Below are 13,684 nucleotides of genomic sequence, written 5' to 3'. Positions count from 1 at the left end.
GGGATGGAGAGAGCCAGAAGCCCAGAGGGAAGTCTCCCAGGGCACGTTTGCCCAAAGCAACGGCTCCTTGGGATCTAAGCCTGAATTCACATCAAAAAGGTAGCCTGGCTAACATGGCTAAACCCTGTCTCTACCATAAATACAAAAATTAGACCAGGCGCAGTGGCTTACACTTCTAATCCCAGCACTTTGGGAAGCCAAGGCGGGTGGATCACTTGAGGCCAGGAGTTCGACCCTGGCCAACTTGGCAAAACCCCATCTCTACTAAAAATACAAAAAATTATCCAGGTATGGTGGGGTGCGCTGTAATCTCAGCTACTCGGGAAATTGAGGCAGGAGAATCACTTGAACCCGGGAGGCGGAGGTTGCAGTGAGCTGAAATTGCACCACTGCACTCCAGTCTTGGCAATGGAGTGAGACTCTGTCTGTAAATAAATAAATAAATAAAACACAAATACAAATACAAAACTTAGCCGGGTGTGGTGGTGCACTTCTGTGGCCCTAGCTGCCTTGGAGGCTGAGATGGGAGGATCGCTTAAGCCCAGGAGGCAGAGGTTGCAGTAAACTGAGATTGTACCACTGCACTCCAGCCTGAGTGACAGAGAGTGAGGCCCGTCTCAAAAAAAAAAAAAAAAAAGAATAACTAATGGATGAGATTTAGAGTTTGGTGAATTTTAATTGATTTCTAAAAAATAAAGGAAGAGATGTGTAGTGTGGCCAAAAGAGCCCCAAGCCAGAGTTCCTGAGGCCCCAGCCACAGGCCAAGTCATCTCCTCTTCCTCAGTCTCAGGGTCCTCTTCTGTATGAGGAGGTGACAGACTACAGACTAGGTGACTGTTGAGTGCCTTTCAGTTTAAAACTCGACGATTCCATGAACGTTTCAATAGGAGCAATAAAGTGACTACAACGGCAACTTTAGGTTACACCAGGCTCTGTGCTTCAACTCCTGATGTTTCCATCATGACCCCGGGTGAGCTCCCTCAGCCGGCTCCAGTGAGGTTCCTGCAAACCTGCAGTCACCCCATCCCTTTGGGTACATGCTGTCCTAGGTCTGCTCTTCAGCACTAACGAGATCTTTGCAGGAATGCTGGTTTTTCATTCCGGATTTCAGCGCCTGGAATGAATGGAAGTTGGGGGCCTGGTTTGAGAATCATGCTACCTGCCCGATGACATGCGATACTGAAAACGGCCAAACGCTGAACTTCCCGCAAGATCACCTGTGTCCAGCATCTAGTCCTCCCTCTCAGCTACCCCAAGAACCAGGCATCAACACCAGTCCCAAGGGTACAGCCCTGTCACACCCAAAGGCTGGTAAAAACCGAAGTGCCCCAAAATAGAGAACAACTTCAACACCTCCTGATGTGTGCAGGGGAGCAGCACACAGCCGTGAATGTAGACGAGGTAGATGTAGATGTCCTGACATTGAAGGATGTTCCTTGAATAATGTTAAAGAACAAAGCAAACTACAGAAGCGTGTGTTGAGTGTGATCCCATTTTGTCTGCTGTTTACTTATAGGCATATGTAAATATGTGTTCATGTGTAAACTCATATGAGTGTAAAGAAGTATCTGGAAAAATAAGCAGTAAATCATTTACAGTGGATACCCCCGGGATACATATGGGGTGGGTTTCACTCTTTCCTTGGATTATATTGAATGGTTTAAATTTTGTCAATGAATGCCACATGATAATATTTCTTTAAAGCCTGGTATTCACAACTATCTAGTATAAAAGTACACATGGCCGGGTGCAGTGGCTCACGCCTGTAATCCCAGCACTTTGAGAGGCCAAGGCGGGTGGATCACGAGGTCAGGAGATCGAGACCATCCTGGCTAACACGGTGAAACCCTGTCTCTACCAAAAATACAAAAATTAGCCAGGCGTGGTGGCGGGCAACTGTAGCCCCAGCTACTCAGGAGGCTAAGGCAGGAGAATGTCATGAACCCAGGAGGTGGAGCTTGCAGTAAGCAGAGATCCCGCCACTGCACTCCAGCCTGGGGGAGAGAGCGAAAGTTTGTCTCAAAAAAAAAAAAAAAAAAAAAAAAAGTACACATATTGACCAGGCACAGTGGCTCATAACTGTAATCCCAGCATTTTGGGAGGCCAAGGTGGGCAGATCGCTTGAATCCAAGAATTTGAGACCAGCCTGGGCAACATAACAAAACCCCATCTGTACAAAAACACAAAAATTATCCGACATGGTGGCACATGCCTGTAGTCCCAGCTACAGGGAAGGCTGAGGTGGGAGCACCAATTCAGCCCGGGAGGTTGAGGCTGCAGTGAGCCATTATCACACCACTGCACTCCAGCCTGGGCAACAGAGTGCGACTCTATCTCAAAATAAATAAATAAATAATACGCATATCTTCTGTAGCCAAAATTAGCATGCTTCATCCAGGCCCTACTATCAAAATCTCACTATCTGAGGTCCCACTATCTAAGGTTACTTAGGAAGTGGGACACTTCAAAACACATCTTACATTTCTAAGTCTCTCTAGGAGTGTGACAGGTACTGACCATTTTTTAAGCTATCAGACATGAGAAGCCCTTTTTTTTTTCTTTTCTGAGACTTACTTTTTTGAGACAGAGTCTCACTCTGTCGCAAGGTTGGAGTAGAGTGGCACAATCTCGGCTCACTGCAACCTCCGCCTCCCGGGTTCAAGCAATTCTCCTGCCTCAGCCTCCCAAGTAGATGGGATTACAGGCACCCGCCACCATGCCTGGCTAATTTTTGTATTTTTAGTAGAGACGGGGTTTCACCTTGTTGACCAGGCTGGGCTCCATCTCCTGACCTCAGGTGATCCACCTGCCTCGGCCTCCCAAAGTGCTGGGATTACAGGTGTGAGCACCCAGTCGACAGCCCTCTTTTTAAAATATATCCCTGGTCCTCAAAGGCAGTTAAAGCTGTGAGCCACCTATAATAGCTGTAAATTAAAGCTTGAATAAGATTTCACCTGGGTGTGTTTCTAAAGTAAGAATCCTTAGGAATGTATTATTAAGAGGGGCCAGAGGCAACAGCAATGGAGTCATCGCCTTCCTTAACATGTCTGCTTAATATTCAAAAATAAATGTGATCATACAACTCCTTTACATGAATGATCTCCGCCAATCCATACTGTGGGACCAACGCCAGACAGCCTCCCAGTAAGAAGAGGAATCTAGATTGCAGGATGGGGGGCGGAGAAGAGATTTTAAAAATGGAGACATGCATTCCAAACCAAAGTAGTGGGATTATATTTGTTCAGGTCAGCTCTGAGCATCATGTGTCTTTTGTTTTGAGATGAAGTCTCACTCTTGTCGTCCAGGCTGGTGTGCAATAGTGCGATCTTGGCTCACTGCAACCTCTGCCTCCAGGGTTCAAGCAATTCTCCTTCCTCAGCCTCCCGAGTAGCTGGGATTATAGGCGCACACCACCACACCCAGCTAATTTTTGTATTTTTAATAGAGACGGGGTTTCACCATGTTGGTCAGGCTGGTCTTGAACTCCTGACCTCAGGCAATCCACCCGCCTTGGCCTCCCAAAGTGCTGGGATTACAGACGTGAGCCACCGCGCCCGGTCCATCATGTGTCATTTTTATAGCGTACGTAAGTGCAGGAAATGTTAGGAAGGTGTATGGACAATCTGAAAACCCAGTTACCCTTTAGTTAAAAGTGTGGATCAGTTAGCTAGAAAACACCTGTGCACGACTGGGCACGGTGCCTCATGCCTGTAATCCCAGCACTTTGGGAGGCCGAGGCAGGCGGATCACCTGAGGTCGGGAGTTCGAGACCAGCCTGACCAACATGGAGAAACCCCGTCTCTACTAAAAAAAATTACAAAATTAGCTGGGCGTGGTGGCACATGCCTGTAATCCCAGCTACTTGGGAGACTGAGGCAGGAGAATCGCTTGAACCCGGGAGGCAGTGGTTCCGGTGAGCCAAGATCGCACCATTGCACTCCAGCCTGGGCAACAAGAGCAAAATTCCGTCTCAAAAAAAAAAAAAAAAGAAAGAAAGAAAGAAAAGAAAAGAAAAGAAAGAAAGGAAAGAAAAAGAAAATACCTGTGCACACCAACACAAACGAAAGGATGTTGTGTGACTTACAAAAACCTCACAAGAAGGGGTCCTTTGAGTCTCCCCTCGCCTTGACCCCTTGCTACTCACAATGAGATCAGCAGACACACAGTATCTGACCGGCAGCATCCACCACAGGAGGACTTCTCAGAAATGCCGAATCTCAGGACCCGTCCCAGAGCGACGGAAAGAGGGCACACGTCTTACCAAGATCCCCAATGATTCCGGTGCCCAGTGACGTTCGAGATGCACCCCACAGAGCATTCGAAACCATTCTACAAACAACTTTTGAGCTTTCCACTAATTGGGTGGGGGCTGCACACACCGTCATTGCAAATGGATAAGGGTTTTGAAGCCCTGGGTGTTTCCTCTTTCTGGCACAGCATGGCAACGGTCCCAGCAAGGGGCAGCCCACGGGAGCTCCTTTGCACACCAGGCTGCTGCTCCTAAAGGCTCTGGACACACAGGAGACCTCCAGCCTGCTTGGGAGGGGGACACTCGCTCCTAACAAGCCTCGTTTCGGGTCAGAGATACTGGACTAGAAACCTGACTTGGGCGCCTCATCACAGAAAGAGAGAAAGAAGAGATGGGGACGGAAGGCACCTGAGCCAGCACTTCCTGTCTGAGGCCAGGGCGGGTATGACGGGCAGGCCAGGTGCCGGCTGAGAGGGGCACGAGGATGGAATCCGGCGTGCACCTGCGAGACGGACCCCCAGGTGGCCCCTCCAAGGTCAAGGGAGGGGGTGAGAACTTGAGTGAGGCTGAGCCAGCTTCCGCAGAGAGGGGCCACCAGACGCAGAGCGAGAGAGGCGCCCGGACATCAGACGGACAGACAGAGGCTGACGCAGGAGGACCAGAGGGCCCAGCGCCGGACAGGCTCCCCGGGCGGACGGACAGACAGACAGACAGACAGACGGGCCCCGCCCGAGGCGACTCACAGGTGCGCGATGCCGGCCTTGCGCACCGCGGAGGAGATGGCTTTGACGGCCGTGCAGAGCGAGTTGAGCAGCTGGGTCAGCTCACCCGTGCCGCGGGCCTTCCTGCCCTCCTCCATGACGAAGCGGGTCAGGGTGTTGACGTCCGTGTCGAAGGGCGCCTGGTCAGCCATGCTGGGGCCGGGCCGCGGGGCGGCAGGTGCGGCGGCAGGTGCGGGGGCAGGTGCGGGGCGGCAGGTGCGGGGGCAGGTGCGGGGGCAGGTGCGGGGGCAGGTGCGGGGGCAGGTGCGGCGGCAGGTGCGGGGGCAGGTGCGGGGGCAGGTGCGGCGGCAGGTGCGGGGGCAGGTGCGGGGGCAGGTGCGGGGGCAGGTGCGGGGCGGCAGGTGCGGCGGCAGGTGCGGGGCGGCAGGTGCGGGGCGGCAGGTGCGGGGGCAGGTGCGGCGGCAGGTGCGGGGGCAGGTGCGGGGGCAGGTGCGGCGGCAGGTGCGGGGGCAGGTGTGGGGGCAGGTGCGGGGGCAGGTGCGGGGCGGGACCTGGCGGGAGGACGGACAGACCGACTGCGGCCCCGAGTGTCCGCGGCGCTCGCGGTGAGACTGGGCCAGGCCCGGCGCGGGCGGGTGAACCGGGAACCTTTAGCCGCGGGTCGGCCCCGCCCCCACCCCCGGGAACACCCCGCGCCGCCTCCCGCCGCCCAGCCCGCGGCTCCGCCCGCCGGATCTTCGGACCCTCCCCGCGCCGCCCCCGCAGCCTCCGCGCCCTCCATCTGCGCTGCGGGGCGGGGCTCGGGCCGTCGGACCCGCCGGAGAGAAAAGCTGTTTCTTTGCCGGAGTTTCCTCCACAATCATGACGCGGAAGTTCACAGAGGTTGAGTAACTTGCTCAGCGCCCCAGTTGGGCAGCGAAACCCCCAGCAGCCCCCGCTCCGCAGACCCGCCCGCGCGGCCTCCTGCCCGGCCCCTGCCCAGGCCTGTCCACCTGCCCGTCCTGTCACTGCCCCCCTGTCCACCTGCCCGTCCTGTCACTGCCCCCCTGTCCACCTGCCCGTCCTGTCACTGGCCCCCTGTCCACCTGCCCGTCCTGTCACTGCCCCCCTGTCCACCTGCCTGTGCTGTCACTGCCCCCCCATCCACCTGCCCGTCCTGTCACTGCCCCCCTGTCCACCTGCCCGTCCTGTCACTGGCCCCCGTCCACCTGCCCGTCCTGTCACTGCCCTCCTGTCCACCTGCCCGTCCTGTCACTGCCCCCCTGTCCACCTGCCTGTGCTGTCACTGGCCCCCTGTCCACCTGCCTGTGCTGTCACTGGCCCCCCTGTCCACCTGCCCGTCCTGTCACTGGCCCCCCTGTCCACCTGCCCGTCCTGTCACTGGCCCCCCTGTCCACCTGCCCGTCCTGTCACTGCCCCCCCGTCCACCTGCCCGTCCTGTCACTGCCCCCCTGTCCACCTGCCTGTGCTGTCACTGGCCCCCTGTCCACCTGCCTGTGCTGTCACTGGCCCCCCTGTCCACCTGCCCGTCCTGTCACTGGCCCCCCTGTCCACCTGCCTGTGCTGCCCCCCTGTCCACCTGCCCGTGCTGCCCCCCTGTCCACCTGCCCGTCCTGTCACTACCCCCCTGTCCACCTGCCCGTCCTGTCATTGCCCCCCTGTCCACCTGCCTGTGCTGCCCCCCTGTCCACCTGCCCGTCCTGTCACTGCCCCCCTGTCCACCTGCCTGTGCTGTCACTGGCCCCCCTGTCCACCTGCCCGTCCTGTCATTGCCCCCCTGTCCACCTGCCTGTGTTGCCCCCCTGTCCACCTGCCCGTCCTGTCACTGCCCCCCTGTCCACCTGCCCGTCCTGTCACTGCCCCCCGTCCACCTGCCCGTCCTGTCACTGCCCCCCTGTCCACCTGCCTGTGCTGTCACTGCCCCCCGTCCACCTGCCTGTGCTGTCACTGCCCCCCTGTCCACCTGCCCGTCCTGTCACTGCCCCCCCGTCCACCTGCCTGTGCTGTCACTGCCCCCCTGTCCACCTGCCCGTCCTGTCACTGCCCCCCTGTCCACCTGCCCGTCCTGTCACTGCCCCCCATCCACCTGCCTGTGCTGTCACTGCCCCTCCGTCCCCGCTGGGACACACGGGTTCCCCGTTTCTCACCCATCTGAGGGCCCACGACGAAATCCTTAATCCAGGCCTCTTCTCAGGATTCCTGGAATTCAAGAGCTATTGAGGATCTGAGTTTCCAAGATGTGAATGGTCGGTCGCTGACACAGAGTCCGCCGCCGCCACACAAAGGCCGGAGGCTCCCCCGCCACATCCTAACCCCCGGTAGCCACGATGCTGCAACTCACTTGCTGATTCACGGAACAACATCTACTGAACACCTGCTGTGCTGAACACCGCCCCACCTTCCAGGGTGCAACGTGATCAACAGACAAAACTCCTGGCTGCTTCGAGTGTACGTTTTCACGGAGAAGCAGCAAAAATAAATACACAAACAATAGGTTAGTTTGTTACACGAGCCATAAGTCCCGTAGAGAAGAACGAAATAGAAAAGGAAGACAGGGAATGTGGAGGGGAGAAGAGGGTGAGCAGAGGCCTCAGTAGAAGCTTCTCTGAGAAAGGGACATGTGAGCAAAGAGGTGAAGGATGCGACACAGTGGAGATGGGGAGGAGAGCGTTTTCCTCACCGGGAGAGCCAGCGCACAGGCCCTGGGGTAGGAGAGCATGTATCAGGTTCAGGGAATGGCCAGGAGACGGTGGAGCTGAAACAGAGCTAGCAAGGGGCCCAGGTGGAGGAGATAAGGTCCAGCTGGAGGATGCAGGGGTGAGGTCTGGAGGCCAAGTAAGGTTTGACTTTGACCAGGAGGAACCCACTGGAGAGTTTGGAGGAGAAGAGAGGCGTCGTCTACCCTGTGTCTTCATACTCCAGCTACTGTGTCAAGATCAGATTGAAGACAGTGCCCGCCAGGTTACTAGGAGATGGTGAGCCAGGTGTTAGCAGTGGAGGTGGTGGATTCTGGACATATTTTGAAGGTAGAGCTGATGGGATTCATTGACAGATGAGATATGTGAGAGATAGGAGTTTGGGATGATTCTAAGGTTTGAGGCCTGAGAAACTAGAAGAATGCAGTTGTCCGCAACTGCGATGGGGAACACCAAGAGGGGCATGTGCTGGAGGCAGGACTGACGATTAGGAGCTAAGTGTGGGACCTGCTGAGTTTGAAATGCCTTCTAGACATCCAAGGCAATGTCCAGTAGACAGATTTATGCATCCGGAGTTCAGAGGAGAGATCCATGCTGCAGGTATAAATTGGAAAAGCCAACTGGAAAAAACAACCAAAAACCAAGAGATGGCGATGTCCAGGAAGCCAGATGAAGACGGTTTGTCAAGCCAGGCAGAAGGATTGACTTGGATTGACTTGGATTGATCTTGGATTGACTAGGACGGCAAAAGTCATCTAGTCCAGCCAACCCTCACTGATTGGACGCCATCCCTGATAAGAGGTGAAGAGCTTGGGATCTGCATTAAGCAAACTTGTTTGAGTCCCAGCTCCAGCCCTCAGCAGCCAGAGATCTCGGGCCAGCTACCCAATCTCTCTAAACCCAGTTTGTTCATCCATATAGTGGAATGATGGTTCCGTCTGGCATTGTGTCATTGGGCTGAAATGAGATGGCACTGGCAGAGTGCTCAGCTCAGAGCTCCACACAAAGGACACACTGAATATGTGGAGGAGACCGCTGTCTAGCTCAGTCACTTCTGCCTGTCACCCACGATGATGGGCAGCTCATCCCCTACAAGGCAAGCCATTCCCCTTGGGACTAGGCCACGTCGCATGGCGGTGAAGTGCATAGACTCTGGGGCTGCATGACCTGGGTCCAAATCCTGGCCTGGCCACTTACTGGCTGTGCAATTCCTAAACCTCGCCAAGCGACCATTGGCTCGTCTGTAAACTGGGGCTAATGATTGTAGCCACCTCGCAGGGTGCTGGGAGAATTACACAGGCAGTGCTGGTCGTGTTTAAGAACAGTGCTCAGCATGGAGTAAGCACACAGTACGCAAGTGCTTGCTTCGTTACATGCGTAGGGCCAACTGTTGTTTTCGTGTGAACAGAAGCAAGAAAGTTCCCTGCCCATCAAAAGGGGCTGGAGGGATGTGGGAATTGGCAACTGAGCCTGTATTTGCCTGGTGTGCGATGGTATCCCCTCCATCATATTGGTCGCTTGTGACTCGCTCTTTTCTGGGTCAGGATGCATAAAGCCCAGCACCCAGGTGTTAGCCAGAGACAGAGGAAGGTGCGGGGTGGGAGGAAGGCGGCCGCCTTGCATGGGTTCCTGGCCTGTGAGATTGGCCCCTCCTCCTCCACCCACCACCCTCGCAGCGTTGCTTCTTGCCACACCAACTTCACACAGTACTGCAGATTCAAGTGATGTGAGCAATATTACCACGTGTGTAACACTGGAAATCCTGTGGAGAATCAGTGCTCATGCATTTCCTCACCTGGCTCCCACAATGGGGTTATGTTGGAGGCGGGCAGTGGAGAAGTAACAGTCTGGCCAGTCCCTGCCCCTCCGCCAGCCGCCCTCAACCCAGGGCTCTGCTGCTTACTTTTCCCTCTGTGGGGGCGGCTAGTGCCACAGGAAAGAGAAACAGGCCGGACACAGTGCACATGCCTGTAATCCCAGTGCTCTGGGTGGCTGAGGCAGAGGGACCACCTGAGCCCAGGAATTTTAAAAGCAGACTGGACAACATAAGGAAAACACTGTCTCAAAAAAATTTAAAAATTACCCAGGGGTGGTGGCGCGTGCCTGTAGTCTCAGCTACTGGAGAGGCTGAGGGAGGAGGACCACTTGAGCCCAGGAGGTCGAGGCTGCAGTAAGCCACTGAGCCGTGATCACAGCACTGCACACCAGCCTAGGCAATAGAGTGAGACTGTGTCTCTAACACAAAGGAAAAAGAAAAACAAAAGCCAAGTGGTGCGTGTGAGGGGGACTGCAGTAGCATGGTCCTTCCGTAAGCACCTCCCCCAGCTCCTGTGGCCTCGGCGGCCTGGTGCAGAAACTGAATAGCACACGTCTATTTAGCACTTGGTCAGGGTGTGGCACTTGTCCAGGGCTTCAGAAGCAGCCTTCAGTCAACCCAGAATCACTCTGGGGTGGCTTCTAATCAAACCCCTGTCTTTACAGGTGAAGGGACTGAGGCTTTTCTTTTTCTTTCTTTCTTTTTTTTTTTTTTTGAGATAGCATGTCACTCTGTCATCCAGGCTGGAGGGCAGTGGCACGATCTCGACTCACTGCAACCTCCGCCTCCCGGGTTCACACCATTCTCCTGCCTCAGCCTCCCGAGTAGCTGGGAGTACAGGCACGCGTCACTACACCTGGCTAATTTTTGTTTTTTTGTTTTTTGGGGGTTTTTTGTTGTTGTTGTTTGTTTGTTTTTGAGACAGAGTCTTGCTCTGTCCACCCAGGCTGGAGGGAGTGCAATGGTGCAATCTCAGCTCACTGCAAGCTCCGCCTCCCGGGTTCAAGCGATTCTCCTGCCTCAGCCTCCCGAGTAGCTGGGACTACAGGTGCCGCCACCACACCTGGCTAATGTTTGTATTTTTAGTAGAGACAGGGTTTCACCATGTTAGCCAGGATGGTCTCGATCTCCTGACCTCATGATCCGCCCGCCTCAGCCTCCCAAAGTGCTGGGATTACAGGCTGAGCCACCGCAGCTGGCCCAATTTTTTTATTTTTAGTAGAGATGGGGTTTCACCATGTTGGTCAGGCTGGTCTCTAACTCCCAACCTCAGGCGATGCACCCACCTCGGCCTCCCACAGTGCTGGGATTACAGCTGTGAGCCACCGTGCCCGCCTCGGCCTCCCGAAGTGTGGGGATCACAGACGGGAGCCGCCATGCCAGGTCAACAAGGTCAAATAACTTGTCCAAGGCCTGCAGCCAGGCAGGAGGTGACAGAACCAAGACTCAAACCTTCATCTGTCTGATGCCAAACCCCATTTTCCCACTGACTTGCTGGTTCTCTCCTAAGTGGCAGTTTCCCACCACGTAGCGCCTCCAGGGACGGGCGAGGCTCTGAGCCCGCCTACGGCAGCTCTCTGGACTTTAGAGCTGTTTCTGGGCTCATGTTCATTAATTATTTTCACTCGACAAATAGTTTTTGAACACCTGCTATACGCCAAACCATACCACACCCTGAGGTTGCAGTGGTGAACAGGACACACAGCTCAGTCCACTTGAGGTTTATATGCTTTGTGGGGGAGATAAGAAACAAAATCATTTAACCAACAAAGACACAAAACTGTTTCAGGGAGGAGAGTGCTACGAAGACCGTAAAGCAGGATAGTGAGGTAAAAACTCGAGACCTTTCTCAGGAAAGGACTTTTGATCAGAGACTGAACAACAGAAAGGAATGCGGCAAATGAAGAGCTCATAGAAGAACATATAGAAGAACAGGCAAGGCTACGGCAGGTGCAAGGCCCTGGGTTTGAATGTGCTGGTGCATTCAAGGATTAGCTGGGAGAAGGTCAGTGTGGCCTGAAGGGTGAGTGAGGGAAGAATCACAGGAGACAAGGTTGGAAAGGGAGGCGAGGGCAGATTATGAAAGGCCTCACAGCAAGTTGCTCGGGTTCTATTCACATGTCAAGAAGATGGAGAGGCCGGGCGCGGTGGCTCAAGCCTGTAATCCCAGCACTTTGGGAGGTCGAGGCGGGTGGATCACGAGGTCAGGAGATCAAGACCATCCTGGCTACCCCCATCTCTACTAAAAATATAAAAAATTAGCCAGGCGAGGTGGCAGGTGCCTGTAGTCCCAGTTACTCGGGAGGCTGAGGCAGGAGAATGGCGTGAACCTGGGAGGCAAAGGTCGTGCCACTGCACTCCAGCCTGGGCGACAGAGCAAGACCCTGTCTCAAAAAAAAAAAAAAGACGGGGAGGGTTTTAAGCTGGGGAGCAACATGACTTACTAAATGGTGTGAGAATGGGCTGTAGGTGGTCAAGAGCAGAAGCCAGGAGACCCAGCAGCAGGAGTCTGACCCAACCTCTACTTGATTGTCAGTCAAATACATGAAGCCCGCTGTCCTACTCCCCATACATCTTTACTTCTCCAGTTAAATAGTTTCACCTCCTCCAGCTGCTCCTCACGTGGCAAGATTCTGAAGTTCTTCCCTTCCCGCTCTGGACCTAGTGGCCCCTTGAAGCTTGAAACAACCTCATGCTCTGTTTCCACGACTCCACCCGTCTGCTCCAGCTCATGTTCCAGGAGTCCTCTCTCCTAGGAAACTGTTGTGTTTTATCCCCCTGCTGATAATATTAGGAACAGGCTGATAATTGCAGCAGCAGAAGGAGGCAGAGGGCAGCTGAACCATGATGCAATTGTGGTAAAGAGCTCAGCCAGCCCTGCGGGGAGCTCTGAAGCTAAGATGACTCTGCAGAGTTGAGGCAAAGAGGCCTGGAAGTTAGACCTCCAGGCCAGCATGTCATGGGCTATCGGCTGTCCTGAGAAGGGGCATGACGTGGGAGAGAGAGCTGTCATCAGCAGAGGCAGTTCCAAAGAAGGCCGACAGCTGAGCACCGCCCGCAGGCAGCAGTCCCGAGAGCTGGGAGCTGCTGCTTTGTCCTTAATGAGGAGCGGCATGGACTGACCTTGTGATCCGCCCGCCTCGGCCTCCCAAAGTGCTGGGATTACAGGCGTGAGCCACCGCGCCCGGCCAATATGTGGCTTTTCTTAACCAAGCTTATTGAGACTTAAAGGCCTCATTCTGTCCTACCCAGGTTGCGTGTTGCCAATCCTTAATTGGCATAACCACTGAGAAAAAACATTTTTTTCTAATTATTTAAAATAATAATAAAGAAAACAAGCAACACCAAAATCAAAACCCCAAGTTTTCTCCTCCCAGAAAACATGTCAGTGAATTTCTTCACTGGTATATTCCCTTGTCTGGCCAGTAAATCAACTCAGCATTTATTATCACTATTATTACCACTATAATATGTATTTACGTATGGTTCTAATAGTATTTGTCTTATTCTTTGGCAACACATAATAAGTTTAATAAATATTTGTCTGGCCAGGCAAGGTGGCACACTCCTGTCATCCCAGCACTTTGGGAGGGCCAGCGTGAGAAATGTCCGGCCTCTGGGCCCAAACTAAGCCATCATATCCCCGTGACCTGCACGGAGACATCCAGAGGGCCTGAAGCAACTGAAGATCCACAAAAGAAGTGAAAATAGCTTAACTGATGACGTTCCACCATTGTGATTTGTTTCTGCCCCACCATAACTGATCAATGGACTTTGTAATTCTCCCCACCCTTGAGAATGTACTTTGTGAGATCCACCCCCTACCCGTAAAACATTGCTCCTAACTCCACCGCCTATCCCAAAACCTATAAGAACTAATGGTAATCCCACCACCCTTTGCTGACTCCTTTTTCAGACTCAGCTCGCCTGCACCCAGGTGAAATAAACAGCCATGTTGCTCACACAAAGCCTGCCTGGTGGTTCTTCACACGGACACGTGTGACAAGAAACTCTCTTGAAGCCGGCCGGGCGCGGTGGCTCACGCCTGTACTCCCAGCACTTTGGGAGGCCGAGGCAGGTGGATCACGAGGTCAGGAGATGGAGACCACCCTGGTTAACACGGTGAAACCCCATCTCTACTAAAAATACAAAAAAATAGCTGGGCATGGTGGCGGCACCTGTGGTCACAGCTACTCGGGAA

At 54.2% G+C, this 13,684-nt stretch overlaps 2 protein-coding genes across 3 annotated transcripts in view; one reads left to right on the top strand and one right to left on the bottom strand.

Annotated features, from left to right (window-relative positions):
• The window catches only part of FBP1 (fructose-bisphosphatase 1), a 33,518-nt gene extending 28,353 nt beyond the window's left edge, over positions 1-5,165 (bottom strand). The window contains 1 exon segment of the mRNA NM_001193652.1: positions 4,993-5,165. Coding sequence (NP_001180581.1) covers positions 4,993-5,162 — 170 coding nt within the window. The 5' untranslated portion in view covers positions 5,163-5,165.
• Positions 5,160-13,451, top strand: LOC144334803 (uncharacterized). 2 transcript variants are annotated; one of them, XM_077966561.1, is made up of 3 exons: positions 5,160-5,358; positions 5,449-5,472; positions 5,509-13,451. In XM_077966561.1, exons 1-3 carry the CDS (start codon positions 5,161-5,163, stop codon positions 5,578-5,580), a joined length of 294 nt encoding a protein of 97 aa, XP_077822687.1. In that variant the 5' UTR covers position 5,160; the 3' UTR covers positions 5,581-13,451. The 2 variants fall into 2 exon arrangements, with proteins under 2 accessions (XP_077822687.1, XP_077822686.1); XM_077966560.1 differs by having other exon boundaries at positions 5,425-13,451.
• The last annotated feature ends 233 nt before the right edge of the window (positions 13,452-13,684 follow it).

The sequence above is a fragment of the Macaca mulatta genome, chromosome 15 (genome assembly GCF_049350105.2).
Source record: "Macaca mulatta isolate MMU2019108-1 chromosome 15, T2T-MMU8v2.0, whole genome shotgun sequence".
In the NCBI taxonomy this organism is placed as follows: domain Eukaryota; kingdom Metazoa; phylum Chordata; class Mammalia; order Primates; family Cercopithecidae; genus Macaca; species Macaca mulatta.
This window is presented reverse-complemented; position numbering and strand designations above follow the sequence as displayed.